Source organism: Centruroides vittatus, unplaced genomic scaffold, assembly GCF_030686945.1.
Source record: "Centruroides vittatus isolate TY-2023 unplaced genomic scaffold, ASM3068694v2 contig_549, whole genome shotgun sequence".
NCBI lineage: Eukaryota > Metazoa > Arthropoda > Arachnida > Scorpiones > Buthidae > Centruroides > Centruroides vittatus.
In genome coordinates, this window is record NW_027122325.1 from 6444709 (window position 1) to 6460040 (window position 15332).

General features: G+C 33.8%; 1 protein-coding gene across 1 annotated transcript in view; it reads left to right on the forward strand.

Annotated features, from left to right (window-relative positions):
- LOC136978766 (probable citrate synthase 2, mitochondrial) overlaps positions 1-14977 on the forward strand; it is a 45879-nt gene extending 30902 nt beyond the window's left edge. The window contains exons 8-10 of the mRNA XM_067274590.1: positions 1392-1493; positions 7975-8184; positions 14616-14977. Of these exons, the coding sequence (XP_067130691.1) occupies positions 1392-1493; positions 7975-8184; positions 14616-14780 (477 nt within the window). The 3' untranslated portion in view covers positions 14781-14977. The remainder of the gene's footprint in view (positions 1-1391; positions 1494-7974; positions 8185-14615) is intronic.
- Positions 14978-15332: the final 355 nt, after the last annotated feature.

The following is a 15332-nucleotide window of genomic DNA, read 5'->3' on the forward strand; positions in this document are numbered from 1 at the left end:
CGTTTGAAGGTTGGTACTATCCAGAAATCATATGGGTCTGTCAACAGTGTTGCCAGATCAGTGTCAGACCAGAGACTTATTGAGTGATGTGTTATGAGTGAATCACATAAGGGAAATTTTATTGAATTTGCATTAAAAATTTTTATCTATTAAACTGTGCTTCCCAAGAGTAAATCTTGAGTGTGCCATTGGTGGGAAGCATGGGAAGGTCAAGGTAAAGGAAGGTAAAGGAAGATCAAGAAAGTCTTGATTGGAACAAGTGGATGAGTATCTGAATGTTAAAGGTGTTTGAGTCAGAGGAATATGAGGAAGTATGCTAGGAGATGCATGAGTGTGTCTGACAGGAAGCTGTGGAGAATGTTGCTGCATGGATGACTTATAGGATTGTAGTCTCCTTCTGCTTGTTGCTAACCCATTTTGGATCATGAGCTTGAAGATATGCATGTTCAATTAAATTAAACTATCTTTTAACAACACTTTATTGATGTTCTTAAAAATTGTTTGGAATATGTTGTAAGTTTCATACAAAGTGTAAGTACATTGCCAATCTCTCTCTCTAGCCCAGAGATTTGCAGGTCCAACAATCCACTTTGACTACCGAGCCCACCACAGAAAAAATCCCAAGAGATTTGTTACAGTCTGATTATTTTTTTAATTTTTAAACTGTTACCATGCAAACAGGATGTCAAAATATCACATATTAGTAGTGAAATAATGTTGAAAGTATTAAAGCATCAGTATATATGAATAATTATTTTATAAAAAATGTAAATACGCTTTATTATAATTATGATGATTACAGTTTTATTTAATTAGTAGCGTAAACTTAATAAGTATTAATATATATACAGTAGAGCGTCAAAAATTGGAACGTCGGTAATTGAAATGGCCGGAAACTGGAACGATTTTCAGTCAGACTGTGTCGTGCTGAATCGAACGTTTTTGATACTAAATTTACTTCTAAAGTATAATTTTCATGTTTCTTATATTCTTCAATATATTTATTTTGTTTGTACAAAATAAAGAAATAATTTTTAACGATACGATAGCCTTGATTATTATAAAAATTTTCGTTAGGCTTAAAATTGACGAAAATTCAACACGAAGTGACACGCAACAGAGAAAAATTCAACAGGAAGCGGTACGCAACAAAGAAAAATTTGAACATCGGACAGGTTAATATATTTTTTCGTACATAATCGGAAATTGGAAAAAATCACTACTTGGAACGACCCCAGTCCCCAATTGGTTCCAGTTATCGACGCTCTACTGTATATATATATATATATATATATAATTTAGCTTCAATTTGATAATTTCATTAATATATGTTTGATATAAATGTCAAATATAAAAACAAATAATTCAAATTAAATATCACCTTTGTATAGGAAGTACTAGTTTGGTTAACAAAATTACAAAAAGATTTAGGACCTAATACCACAGATGATGACGTACGGGATTTTGTTTGGAAAACATTAAAAGCTGGACAGGTAAATTATATTATTTTGTTATTTGTTGTTTAAATTAAGATTGATTAAAGTAAATGTTCTAGAAGTTCCTTCTTTAAATTTAAACTCCATTTCAATGTATTTATATTGTATAATAATATAGAATTTTTAAAACTCAAAAATTTATTCTAAATAAATTTTATTTCTAATATTTCTAAGTTAATTGTATACAAGCTTCCATGACATCCGTCTTTATCCATTAGTTTTTATCTGAAACTAATTATTTTTTTTTTTTTATTGCTCATATAAAATTAAATTCTTAATTGCAAATAGTTCAAATTTGACATTAATTTTTATGCCAAACAATTGCATAAAAATCAGTGTTCTAATGCAGATTTATTTCATAAAATAACAAATTCACTTTCATTCAAATAATTCCATCAGATTTTTTTACTTTCAGAAAAGTGTTTGAAAATAACTTATAAAATCTTAATATATATTTGAAAAGACATTCCATTAGTAATTGCTCAATTAACATTTCCCAAAAGTGATACCAATTGCACATCTCTTAAATTTTCTTTCTATATTAACGATTATATTTACAGGAAAATTTTTCACTAGCAACACTTTTTCAATACTTGGATAGTGAATGCTATTATAAATTTTTGGTAACACTTATTATTGGATGTTCATTGTTATAAAAAGTAAAAAATCCAGCAATGAGTTGTGTAACTTTTCCAGCTGTTATTATAAAAATTACCTTTTACATAAAAATTCTTATCTTATTATTATTATGTTGGGTTAAGTGAGATATACTCGGTTAACACCGGTGGCTGTGTACTATGCCAGACCAAAGTCAAGGCATAGTAACCAAAACAGAAATTAAAGAAGTGTATCAGTGTGTGTGTCTGTATTCAGGAATTTTCTCACAATATGACATGTATTCAATATAGTGGCCTTCTGTAGAGTGATGTATGTGTTTCTATTCAATTCTAATGTGCCCAGGCTTTTGTGTAGTGTGTGTGGTATGACACCTGTAGAGGAGAGAACAACAGGTACAATAAGCACCCTATCCATCCTCCACAGATGCCTTATTTCCTGGGTGAGTTCTGTGTACTTGTTAATTTTTTCAGTGCATGCGTTTTGTATATTGTGAGTGTTTGGAATGGATATGTCTATAATGTATGTGATTTTATTGTGTTTGTCAATGAGTGTGATGTCTGGTCTGTTGTGGTAAATTGTTTTATCTGTGATTATGGCTCTGTCGTAGTACATTTTGTGCGTGTTGTTTTCCAATACTGTCTGTGGAATGTATTTGTAGTATGGTTCGTGGATGTCTGCTAATTTGTGTTTCTTTGCAAGCTCTTGGTGTATTATATTTGCTACTTGGTTATGTCTGTGTAAATAATCTGTCTGTGCCAAGAGCTTGCAACCAGAGGTGACGTGTTGTATAGTTTCTGGCATGATGTGACATTTTCTGCATGTGTCATTTGTGAGTGTTGCATCTTTGAGTATGTGTTTTCTGTAGTTTTTAGTATTTATGACCTGATCCTGTATGGCAATCATGAATCCTTCCGTCTCTCCAAAGAGGCATCCTTGAGCTAACCAGCTGTTTGACGCAGTTTTGTCAACAAAATCCTGGGCCAGATCGTAAGGATGCCTGCCATGGAGTGCCTTTCGAGCCCACGATTGCTTAATGGTGTCTATGCTTTTTATATGTTGTGTTGTGTCCATATGATGTGAGTGTAAGTTTAATGGTGTGTTATTCGAGTCTGCTAGAGTTACTGCTTTATGTAATTGTGATGTTTCTTGTTTTTTGTAGAAAAACTCTCGCAGTGACTGTATTTGTTTTTAGTGAAGGTTAACTACGTCAATCAGGCCACGTCCGCCATCTTTACGTGGAAGGGTTAATCTTTCTGTGGCAGATTTAGGATGATGTTGTTTATGCTTAGTAAGTGTTGTTCTTGTTTTCCTTTGGAGTTGCTCAAGATCAGTGTGAGTCCAATGTATAACTCCAAAAGAATATGTGAGTACTGGGATGACATATGTGTTTATTGCTTTAACTGTGTGTTTTGCATTTAATTGTGTTCTGAGAATAGCATTTAACCTACTTTGGTATTCTTTAATTAATCTTTGCTTTATTTGTGTATGTTCTGTTAGTTTGGCCTGTTGGAATCCTAAATACTTGTAGAACTCGCCCTCTTCCATGGATTCAATAATGTCTCCATTTCCAAGTGCAAAATCTTCTTTCTTCAGGATTCCTTTTTTTATGTGACCTGTTTTGCATTTATCTAGGTCAAATTTCATTTGTATGTCCTTGGTGTATGAATGTGTGATTTGTAGGAGTTGATGAAGTTGTTTTTGCGTGGATGCATAAAGTTTTATGTCATCCATGTACATGAGATGTGACAGTGTAAACTGTGTTGTTTTTTCGTGTCTGATATTGTAACCATATTGCGTGTTGTTTAACATGTTGGATAATGGGTTCAGGGCTAAGCAGAACCAGAGAGGACTCAAGGAATCTCCTTGAAAAATTCCTCGCCTAATAAAAATTTGGTTTGTTTGTATGGAAGTGTTACTAACCCTGAGATGTAGTGTTGTTCTCCAGTGCTGCATAGTGTTTTGAAAGAATGCAATGAGTGATGGATGTATTTTGTACATGTGTAGAATATGTAGCAGCCAACTGTGTGGAACACTGTCGAATGCTTTTCTGTAGTCTATATATGCCATGTGTATGTTTCTGTGTTGTTTGTGTGCTTGCCGTAGAATGACTGAATCTATGAGTAACTGTTCTTTGCATCCCCTGTGGTTTCTACGACAACCTTTTTGTTGTTCTGTTAGAATGTCGTGTTCTTCAATATGTTTGTATATTTTGTTTGCAATACAGGATGTCAATAATTTGTAGAGTGTTGGAAGACATGTAATTGGTCTGTATTGTGTGGGGTCTGTGGTATTGTTGTTTTTAGGTTTCATGTAGGTGATGCCCTGGGTAAGAAAATTTGGCATGTCTTGTGGATTGATGATGATGTGTGTTAGGTGTTTAGCTAGTTCCTGGTGCAGTGATGTAAACTTTTTGTACCAGAAATTGTGAATGTTGTCTACACCAGGTGTCTTCCAGTTGTGTGTTCTGTTAACAGTGTATTGGAAATCATGTATGTTTATTTCAACACAGGGCATAGTTGGTATGTTGTGCAAGTTTCTGTTCTCCTCCTCAATCCAGCCTGCATCAGCATTATGCGTGACAGCACTGGACCAAAAAGAAGACCAATATGTTGTGAGTTCTTCTTCTGTTGGTGTGCCACTGTGCTGTGTATCAGTGTTTGCTTTGTTATTAATTTGTCTGTAAAAGAGTTTTTCATTGTTTGTAAATAATTTATTTTGTTGTTTTCGTAGTGTACATGTTTTGTAACGTTTGAGTCTACGTGCTTTGGCAGCAAGTTTTTGTTTTAGTGTATCAATGTATTCTGTAATGTGTGTGTTGTGATGTTCATGTTTTGTATGTGTTTTTATTTTCTTGAAAATGTTGTTGAGCTGTTTCCTTAATTTGGGTGTTATGTTGCTTTTAGTGTATTGTGTCAGCCTGCCTAATTGCTGTCTAATGTCATTTATTTGTATTTCTATTCTTCTCTGCCAGGCAGGCTTGTGATAGAATTGTGTTTTCTGTGTATTTGTCTGTGACTTGTACTTTCAGTCCATGGTGTGTCACTACTGTGACTGCCCCAGCGTAAACTAATGTATGAATGTCTGCGAGTGTAGAAATTGAATGAATGTAGTGTGGTATTAAGTGAGTGTTTACATAATTTAGTGTTTTTCCTACTTCCTTTGACGTGTTGATTTTTGGTATTCGTGGTCATTGTGTGGGATCTGTGCCTGTATATTTAGTGAGTGTTTCCTGAAATATAAGTGAGAGCGTATTAACTAAATCCATGTCTATGTTATCAGTGATGGACGAGGAAGTGTCTGTAGTATCATTAGTGGTAATTGTTGTATGTGTGTTGTTATCAATGCTTGTTACTGGATTATCCTGACAGGTTACGTGATCTTCATTAATGTTAGATGTTTCTGTCTGTTGATGTATTTGATCAGCAACCTGTTGTTTGATAAGTTCAAGTGTTGTTTGTGGAATAAGGTTGTTGTGTATAATTGTTCTTTTTTGATCAACAACCCTTTGTTCGGTAACAGTGAGGTGAGGATATTGTTGTGTGAATTTATGGTGTAGTTGTTGTCTGTATGCTGTCATGTTTGTTTCGAGTTTTGTGATGGTGTAATAATTACGGATGATAAACTCGTTCATTTCTACTGTCCATTTCATCCGTTGGCATGGTTTTCCAGCCTTTGTGGTCTGTGGATGCATTGCCACAGAAACACTAAGGCTGGGTTGATTCCTCACATCTGTTGAGGGCATTGCAGTAGCCATGCTTGGGCCGGTGCTGCTTTCGCCACCGGTAACCAAGGGAGACTGTGGCCTATTTTTCGAACGTGAGCCTCTGCCTAACCCACGAACGCGGACCTTGTTAACCCGGGCGACGTCTGAGCCGGTATCACATTTAGATCTGGTTACTACCATGATACATATCTCCACAGAATGTGGGTGTGTGGTCACTCTTAGCTTCATTTCTCCCCATAGACCTTACTGGCATGGGTGTCCCTACCAGGAGCTTGTGCTCCAGCCTGCATTGCCCTATGGATCAGTAAAATTACTGGGCTCTCCCACCACGACCAGGTGGTGACCCTGGGAGAGTTATCATTATTATTAGTATTATTATTATTATTATTATTATCAGCCCATCTCGATTTATATTATAAGTGCAGAGCCCAAACAGTTGAATTGGAATTTGGTACACAGTTAGGGTATGTCATGAGAACATACACTAAGAAGGGATTTTTCAAAATCCCCCCTGTGGGGAGAGGGAGAGGTTTATAGCTTGTCCTAAGAAACAGCTTCTACTGTACTATTTAGATGCAGTTTTTTATTTTTAACTGCGCTCTAGTAGGGTACGCCATGAGAATGTACCCTAATAAAAAATTTTTGGAAATCCCCCGCGGTGTAGAGGCAGAGGGTTAAGGATTGCCTTGAAGAACTCGACTTCTATTGTATTATTTCAGATACAGTTTTTTTGTGTTTTTGACTGTGTTTTAGTAAAGTATGCCATATGCCATGAGAATGCAAATTAAGAAGGGATTTTTGGAAATTCAACTCTCCCAGGGAAAAGGTGGAGAGAGTTAGTTTTAGTCAGTGTAAAGTGTAAATAATAAAAAAGGAAAGTAAATAGTAGCATATATTTATTAATTTCCAAAATGTATACTGTGTTTTAATCATTTCCACTGTTTGGGTAACCCAGAAACAATAAATCCAAAATAAAAAAATTTGAACAAATATTTGAATTCATTCCAAATTTGAAATAATGTTCCAAACAAGTTTTCTTAGATTTTAGAATTTAAAATTAATCATTTTATTCAAGTAAGGTTATCATAGTTCTTGCACCCAGTGAAAATGGGCAAGATCAGCTATAATCTAATAGTCTTAATCTTTGCTAGTTTCTGCCCAAGCAATGCCAGGTTCATTTGTTAGTTATTATAAAATGGCAAATTTTAATTTGAGGGTAGATATGTTAATTTTCAGGATAGAGATGAATTTTATAAAAAAAATTATACATGCTAATAGAGAATTTTTTTACTAAATCCAACCCCTATGGAAATATGGTCCCTATCTCCCACTCCAACTTTTAACCACCAAAATTTAATAGCATTAATGCTCCTTATACACAAGCTACCATGACAAATTTCATTTCTTAATCATTACCCCATCCTGAGATATTATACAAAATAGATACCAAGATACATTTATTTTTGTACAAATATTGTTAGAATTAGGTAAAGTCAAAACATGAATATTTGCAAAAAACCAAGACAAATTTGACAAAATTCCATTACTTCCCAGAACTTTTAGCATTGTACTGTACATACCATGGAAACCAAACTCTTCGTGCAACTGGAAACCACTACATCTGTAATACTGAAAATGTTAATTTACCTTTAAATGCTCAATGTACTCAAAAGAAATTTATGGATTATCCAAAATTTTGTTTTTGTTTTATATGAGATCTCTGGTCCCATCTAGTTCCGATTAACAAATACAATGGAAACTTATTTTAGTATTAATGAAAACTGAGCAGCATTTTCAATACATACAAAAGTTTCAGTTCCATTCATTCTCAATACTGTGAATAAATTATGGATTAATTTAAATGTTTTATTCTGAATTCTATTTTTCAAAATTTTATTCTAAATAATTGAATATATATAATTACATTTAGGTTTAATGATTGATTAAATTTGTATTAAATACCTTTCATTTAAGAATTTAATAAATATGGTAAGTTTAATATAGAAATTAAATCATTGTATGGTTTTCTTAAAACTTTACTATTTATTCAAAGTATTTTCAATATAATTACAAATAAGATACTTTTTTATATATTAAACAAAACTTTAATAGTTTTTTTTTTCTAACTGATATTAGGTTGTTCCTGGTTATGGACATGCTGTCTTACGAAGAACCGATCCAAGATACATTGTACAGAGAGATTTTGCCTTGAAGCATCTACCAGAAGACCCATTATTTAAACTTGTTTCTCAGTTGTATAAAATTGTTCCACAAATATTGTTGGAATTAGGTAAAGTAAAAAACCCATGGCCAAATGTTGATGCTCACAGTGGAGTTCTTTTACAGGTAACTAGTTGCATAGTTAACTAGGTAACATTGTATATAAATGTATAAAATTACTAATATACTATTCATTATTTAGTTTAGATTAATATACTATGTAATATTACAAATTTTAATAATACAACAATTAAACTAAAAAGTAAGGCAATCACAAGAACAGATGACTTCAACGTCCGTTACACACATGTCCAGTCTAAAAAGTGGTGACCTTTCTTTCCTCTCTCTCCTGTCCAAGCTCTTCCTTCCCCTTCGTGACCCCTCAGTTCTCTGAATTCTCGACCATTGCAGATGTGGAGTTAATGGGGAGGGGTGCTAATGAATAGCAGATTTTAAACTCTGCTTACACCCCCCTTCTTAGCCCTGTCATCACCCCTGTTATGATACAATTTTATATTGGTAAGGTGAGCTATCTTTTTAGTTCCACTTTCCGTTCTATACATCACATTTTTAGGCACGTTGTCGTAGTATATTATTTTATCGACACGATACGGTCCTTTAATGTTTGGATGTTTTCCGCTCATACCACTCTGAACTAAAATCCAGGATCCAACTTTAATGTTTACCAAAGGTCCTGCATGCTTCCTATCATATTTTTTGATAGATTTTCTATATTTCCTTCGTTCTTCAGTACGCTCCTTTTCATACGATTGTAAATCTATAATTCCGAATTCGCTGTCAGTCTCCAGCTTAACAACTGTTCGTTGCCATTTGAATAATGGAGAGCAACCTAAATAAGAGTTGTAGCTTCAGTTTTCGTGGCAAACTGCAGCATCCAAGCAAATTTTTCCACCCACCTTTGAAATCTGGATAGCAATTAAGGAATTTCTTGAGATCCCGTATCTTTCTCTTACATACTCCATTCCCGGCAGCATGATAAGGTGATGTGGTTTTTAATGTGATATTCCTGTCTCTGGCCCATTGCTTGAAGCTGTCCGATTTAAAGGTAAATCCACAATCGCTGATGATAGTAGTTACATTATTGAATAATGGTAAATTATCCAAATAACGGATGACACTACACACATCCTCCTTCATAGCTTTGGCATAAGTTATCCATGTAGCTTCGTCTATGACTACTAGAAATGATTTAGTCATTCTTACCCCTTCACTGCGTTTCTGAAGCTCCACAAAATCAACCAACCATATTGAAGGGTATTTTCAATTGTGGGGGAAAATAGAGTTGGTCTTGACGGGGTCAGTATTTAAACTTGACGGATTGTCATATCGGACAGGTCTGCACGTAATGTTGGGATACTTTGTCTCATGTTAGGCCACCAGAACCATGCCCTTAACTTGTAATAAGTCCTCCAAAACCCATCATGACCCCCACTGTCCAGATCATCATGATACTGCTTCATAATGCTGTTTTGAATATTTTTCGGGACAATCAATTCTTGGTCTTTTGTCACTTGTGTTTGTCGATTTGGTGGACTGGCATCGATTTCACGCGGGGACACAATCTGGAGATGGCATCTGTGTCTGTTAATTCTTTTCCAGTGCAATGGTTAATTTTCATATCATAGGTTTGTAAAAAGACTTGCCACCGGCCTAACCTTCCTTTCAGTTCTTTTAATCCCATTAAAAAGGTAAGTGCTTGGTGATCGGTATGCACGGTGAATTTTCTTCCCTCCAAGAAACTTTGAAAATATTTAATCGCCAAGCACTCCTTTTCAGTTGTGCTGTAGTTAACCTCCGCTGATGTAAAAGTATATGATTGGTATCCTATAACTTGTAGTTGTCTTCCTCGCATCTCGTCAGTGTCCCGCTGATATAATATAGAGCTGCTGCCATAATGGGAAGCATCGGTACAAAGCTCTAAGTTCAGCCTCTAATCAGGAATTTGTAATATAGGATTCAATGTAATTCTTTGAATCAATTCTTGATATGCTTGCTCACATTCTTTCATCCACTCGAAGAGAATGTCTTTCTGTTTAAGTCGATCTAAAGGTCAAACAATAGCGGCATAATTTGGAATAAATGCATGGAAGTGTCCAGTCAGTCCCGTGAAACACCTTACCGTATGAAGATCATGGGGCCGAGGCATATTACGAACTTTTTCGATCAACTCTGTTGCCGTAGTTTTGCTAAAACCGTCTATAACTCTTCCCAAGAATTTGATTTTATTTACATTACATTCTGATTTATTTAGGTTTATAACAAAGTTTGCATTGTATAACCTCTCTAATACTTGATATGTGAGCTCCGCATTACTTATTTCATTGTCAGCCCCTGTGCTTATATTATTGATATAATTCCAAACTTTTTCATTTTCCAACAGATCCCACAGTACCTTATTCATAACTTTTTGAAATAATGCCGGAGAATTTTTCCAACCTTGAGGCAAACGAGTATACTGATAATGTCCAAATGGGGTGACAAATGCCGTATACTTCAGTCTCCTCACTAATTTCAATCTGCCAAAATCCATCTTTTAAGTCCAATTTCGTAAAATATTTGCATCCTCCGAATCCATTGATAATATCGTCTATTAAGGGAAAGGGATAAGGATCCAATTCAGTCACTTTGTTGATTTTCATATAATTGTGAGCCAATCTGTAATCGCCATTCCCTTTGGGAAGAACAACACAAGGAGAAGCGTAAAGAGATGATGTTTCTTCTATTATGCCTTGTGCTAACAAGTCTTTTATTTTGGTCCTTAACCACTGATATTTGTCACGAGACAACCAATAGGGTTTACATTTGATCACTTTCGTATCTGTTATATTAAAATCGACAGTGAACTTAGGGGGTCTGGTATAATCGGGTTGATCGATGCCCGGAAAATGCCACAAAACGTCTTCTTTCTGTAATATAATTCTGTTGGTTTTAACTAATAAAACTTCCTGCTTACCAAAATTCCAGCAGATGTTAAGTTTTCCTAATGTGTGAATCCCTAACAAAAGATCGTAGTCCATTTCCTTAACGATAATTGCTTCTATGAGTTGGGTACGGTCTCTAAACTTTATAGTAGCCAAAACACCCTCCCTATATACAGTAAGTGCTCCATTAAATGATTTTAAGACTATATGTATAGGATGGGATTCTAGTTTCCATTTATCTGCCAATTTCGGACTAATAAGGTTGACTGTGGATCCTGGATCTAGAAAAACTGAGCAATACATGTTGTTCACTTCCATTGAGAATATTTGGGGATCATTATGATCTGTGACTAGACAATGATCCGATTGTGTCAGAGGGATCGGTAAACCCTTCCTTACTCGTTTTTTGGAGCATTATCGATTTCATTCACGGAGGTAAAACTTCGGTTACCATGAATATTATTATTCCTTCTTTCGATTTTCCTCGGTACCAAGTTTTTTGTAGGTACCAATTTGCTCAATCTGACACAAGTTTTCTTTGTCATTTAAATTGTGTTGAAGAAGAATAGCTTGCATATCCGCCGGTAGTCCACGTATTACCATGGTGATAAAGCTTTGTTCCCCAATATCCGGATATGCAAGTTGGATACGCCCTTGTTTTTCAAAATAATATTCCAATAGTGAACCACCACGATATTCCCACATATCCGCTAATATGGAAAGTTGGATCCGATTCTGTCCGAATGCACTAAGAAGAGAGTTTTTCCATTCCTCCCAATTATCACCGACCTTATCTAATACTCGAGAATTGTACCATTTCACAACAATTCCTTCCAAATAATTTCGAAGGTTACGGATCTTTTGTTTGTCTGTAATCCAATTGTGAGATGCACACGCGTGTTCGTATGAAATTATCCAAACACGCGCTTCTTCCGATTTTCCATCATATTTTTATATGTTGATCGTATCGCGAGATGAGTTTAATGACATTTTTTCGATGGTTTGCCGAAAAGAGTTCATAATCTTCAACATCTCGGCTTGTTGGTTCATGTACAGCTTTTGCAACTGAACCATTTGCGCCAACACATCCGACTTCGGGTCAGACAAACTGTCTGTAGGAGGAGAACTGTCCGAGGCGACCGGTTGTATTAAAGTTTTGTTAAGATAGAGCTCACCTTCTGTCTCCGATAATGAAATAGTGTTCGGTAATTTGTCATCGTCCAGACAGCAGTTTGAAAAACTGACAAGGTCAAAATTGCGGGATGATTTTCGATTCCTTGAAATTCTTGGTCTATTTCCGTCCATTCGTCTTCCCCTTCTAGTTGATATCGGGAGATAATGTAGGAGTCTTCGGTCTTCTGAACCAAGAATTTGAAAAGCATGATTCTACTTCAAGACTATATAAATACAGCTGTGTACTGAAATCCTGTCGACTGTGCCAATTTAATAATACAACAATTAAACTAAAAAGTAAGGCGATCACAAGAACAGATGACTTCAACGTCCGTTACACACATGTCCAGTCTAAAAAGTGGTGACCTTTCTCTCCTCTCTCCCCTGTCCAAGCTCTTCCTTCCCCTTTGTGACCCCTCAGTTCTCCAAATTCTCGACCATCGCAGATGTGGAGTTAAGGGGGAGGGGTGCTAATGAATAGCAGATTTTAAACTCTGCTTACATACTACATGAAATATGTATTACAGAATGGTCTTTTAATAAACTCTGAATATCAATGGATAATTTGAGATAAAAGATTCAAAATAATTATTTTTCTGAAAATAGATTCTATGATTATATACTAATGAATCTGAAAATGTGTTTAAACTAGAACACTCTATATAAAAAAACCCTCTCAAAATAATGATTGTTAAAATAACAATGAATTTGGCAGTTAATTGATACTAGATTACCATACAATGTTAAAACAACGTCTGTCCAAAAAGGAACCACCATTTATTTCTTGCGTTTGTAGACAATTCACACACTCGGCAACCGACCTTCCTTTTTAGGCTGCTCTGTTGCCGAAAGTTAAAAATGTCCGTTTAAAAAACAAAAAACGTTCAATTAAAATTACAAAAATTTCTAATTTTAATTGAACGTTTTTTGTGTTTTAAACGGACATTTTTAACTTTCGGCAACAGAGCAGCCTAAAAAGGAAGGTCGGTTGCCGAGTGTGTGAATTGTCTACAAACGCAAGAAATAAATGGTGGTTCCTTTTTGGACAGACGTTGTTTTAATATTGTAAAAATAATTCTCCAATCCGACGAAAAATTCAAACTAGATTACCATACTAATTTGTATTTATATAGAAAAATTGAATATTTATTTCATTGTCGTCAAATATGATGATAATTATAAATTATTAATCACTTTAATTAAAGTTGCTACTAATAAGTGTAACCAGTTTTATAAAAACTGTATGAAATTTCACTTAAGGAAGAGCCATCTCATATTATATTGTTAACCCAGTAGTATGAAACTCTTAGATAAATTTCTTTGCATAAAAGCTATTCTTTTTTTCCATATAAGTATAAATATTAATTACAATTATGTTCACTGTAAATTAGTTTAAATTTAAGTTTAGAGAGAAAACATGAAATTATTTAAAATTAAATTAATCTTTGAACATATTTTCTTTGATTATTTTTTGTTTAATACTTGAATGCAATTCAATTTATTTTCATTTATAAAAAAAATCGTTAAAATATAAATTTTCTTTTGTTTTGTGTTTTATATTAGTAATCACATACCAAAAATATTTTTTTAGATCAGTCAGGAAATATAGCGGCTTATTTTTATTTGACACAATCTGGCAGAAAAACAGACTTATGCTTTATTTTCAATTTTGAGTTGACTAGAGCAATTTTTTAAACTAATTCGAAGACACAAGATTAAATTACTGTATTTACTCACATATAGGATGAGGTGTGACTTTGTTTGATCTAATCTTTATAAAGAAAATTAGATTTAATCTCAAATAAAATATCAAATGCACATAAATGCACACATTGTCCCGCAAAAATTACTGGCATTTTAATCTTTGTTGTCGATTTTACAAGATTTTTCCTTTATTTGTTCATGAAATCAGAAACCTTTTTTTTTTTGCCAATTCTTAAGTCGAATCCACACTTGAGAGTTTCTCCGAATAATTATTTTCACATGGGAATGGACTTGGGCTCCCGCATGATTTTGCAATTTGGAATTCAATTCAAAAGTTTTGCTTTTCCTATTGCAATACGCAAGAACAATTGAAATGACCCGATATAATACCTACGATGTTTAAAAACATAAGTGATAAGTGATCATCCAGTAAAAACTGCAAATACAAGGATTCACAAAAATTATGCAAAAACCTAAATCCTTTGCTCATGTGTATAGGACAACCTAGGTTTTTAAGCAGTGAAAAATGAATAAAAACCTTGTCTTATATGCAAGTAAATGCAGTTAATACTTGCAAGAAATATTTATGAACTGTTATCTAACAATTTAGTTATTTTGATCATTTATATAAAAAAACATCTATTATACAATTTGAATCTTTAATATCTTGTTAATATGAAATTTTGCAATTTAGTTTTAAACTTATTGTATGTAATTATCTTGTTCTTTTATTTTCAGTATTATGGAATGAAAGAAATGCAATATTATACTGTGCTATTTGGAGTTTCTAGAGCTCTCGGTGTAATGGCATCACTGATATGGGATAGAGCCCTTGGACTGCCAATTGAAAGGCCAAAATCTATGACTACAGATGATCTAATGAAACTAGTGGGAGCAATTTAAACACATTCTAATAATTAATACAACATAATTCTTTCCATTAAAATATATTGGTGGTAAATTTAATTAAAAATTAATTTTGGTTGTATATGTATTTTGTAATTTTTGTATATACTTAACAAATCAATGTTTTTTATGCATCAAATATGTCACCTTTATAAATAAATTCATGGAAAAATAAAGCATTTCTTAAACATTTACTAGTTGTTTGATCCAAAATTTTGTGAATAATCCAGTGATAAAAATCATCTTGTGTAACATTTGTCCCATCTGTATTTACAAATTTAATTAACATAATATTATTGCAATTTAGAACAAACAAAAGTTTGACAAAGAAAAAGAAGTAAAGTTACACTATAGTAAAGTAAAACATTTTCTGGTATACCATAATCATTCAGTTTCAAATTATTATATTAAAAGCATTTATCTACCCAATGAATACAGATTAAAGTGAAAAAGTAGTGTAGTCCAACAGATTCATTAACTGTTTTATATGATTTAATGGTGCTACTGAAAATAACTGTTGAAGGTTGTTCATATTACTGTTTATATAAA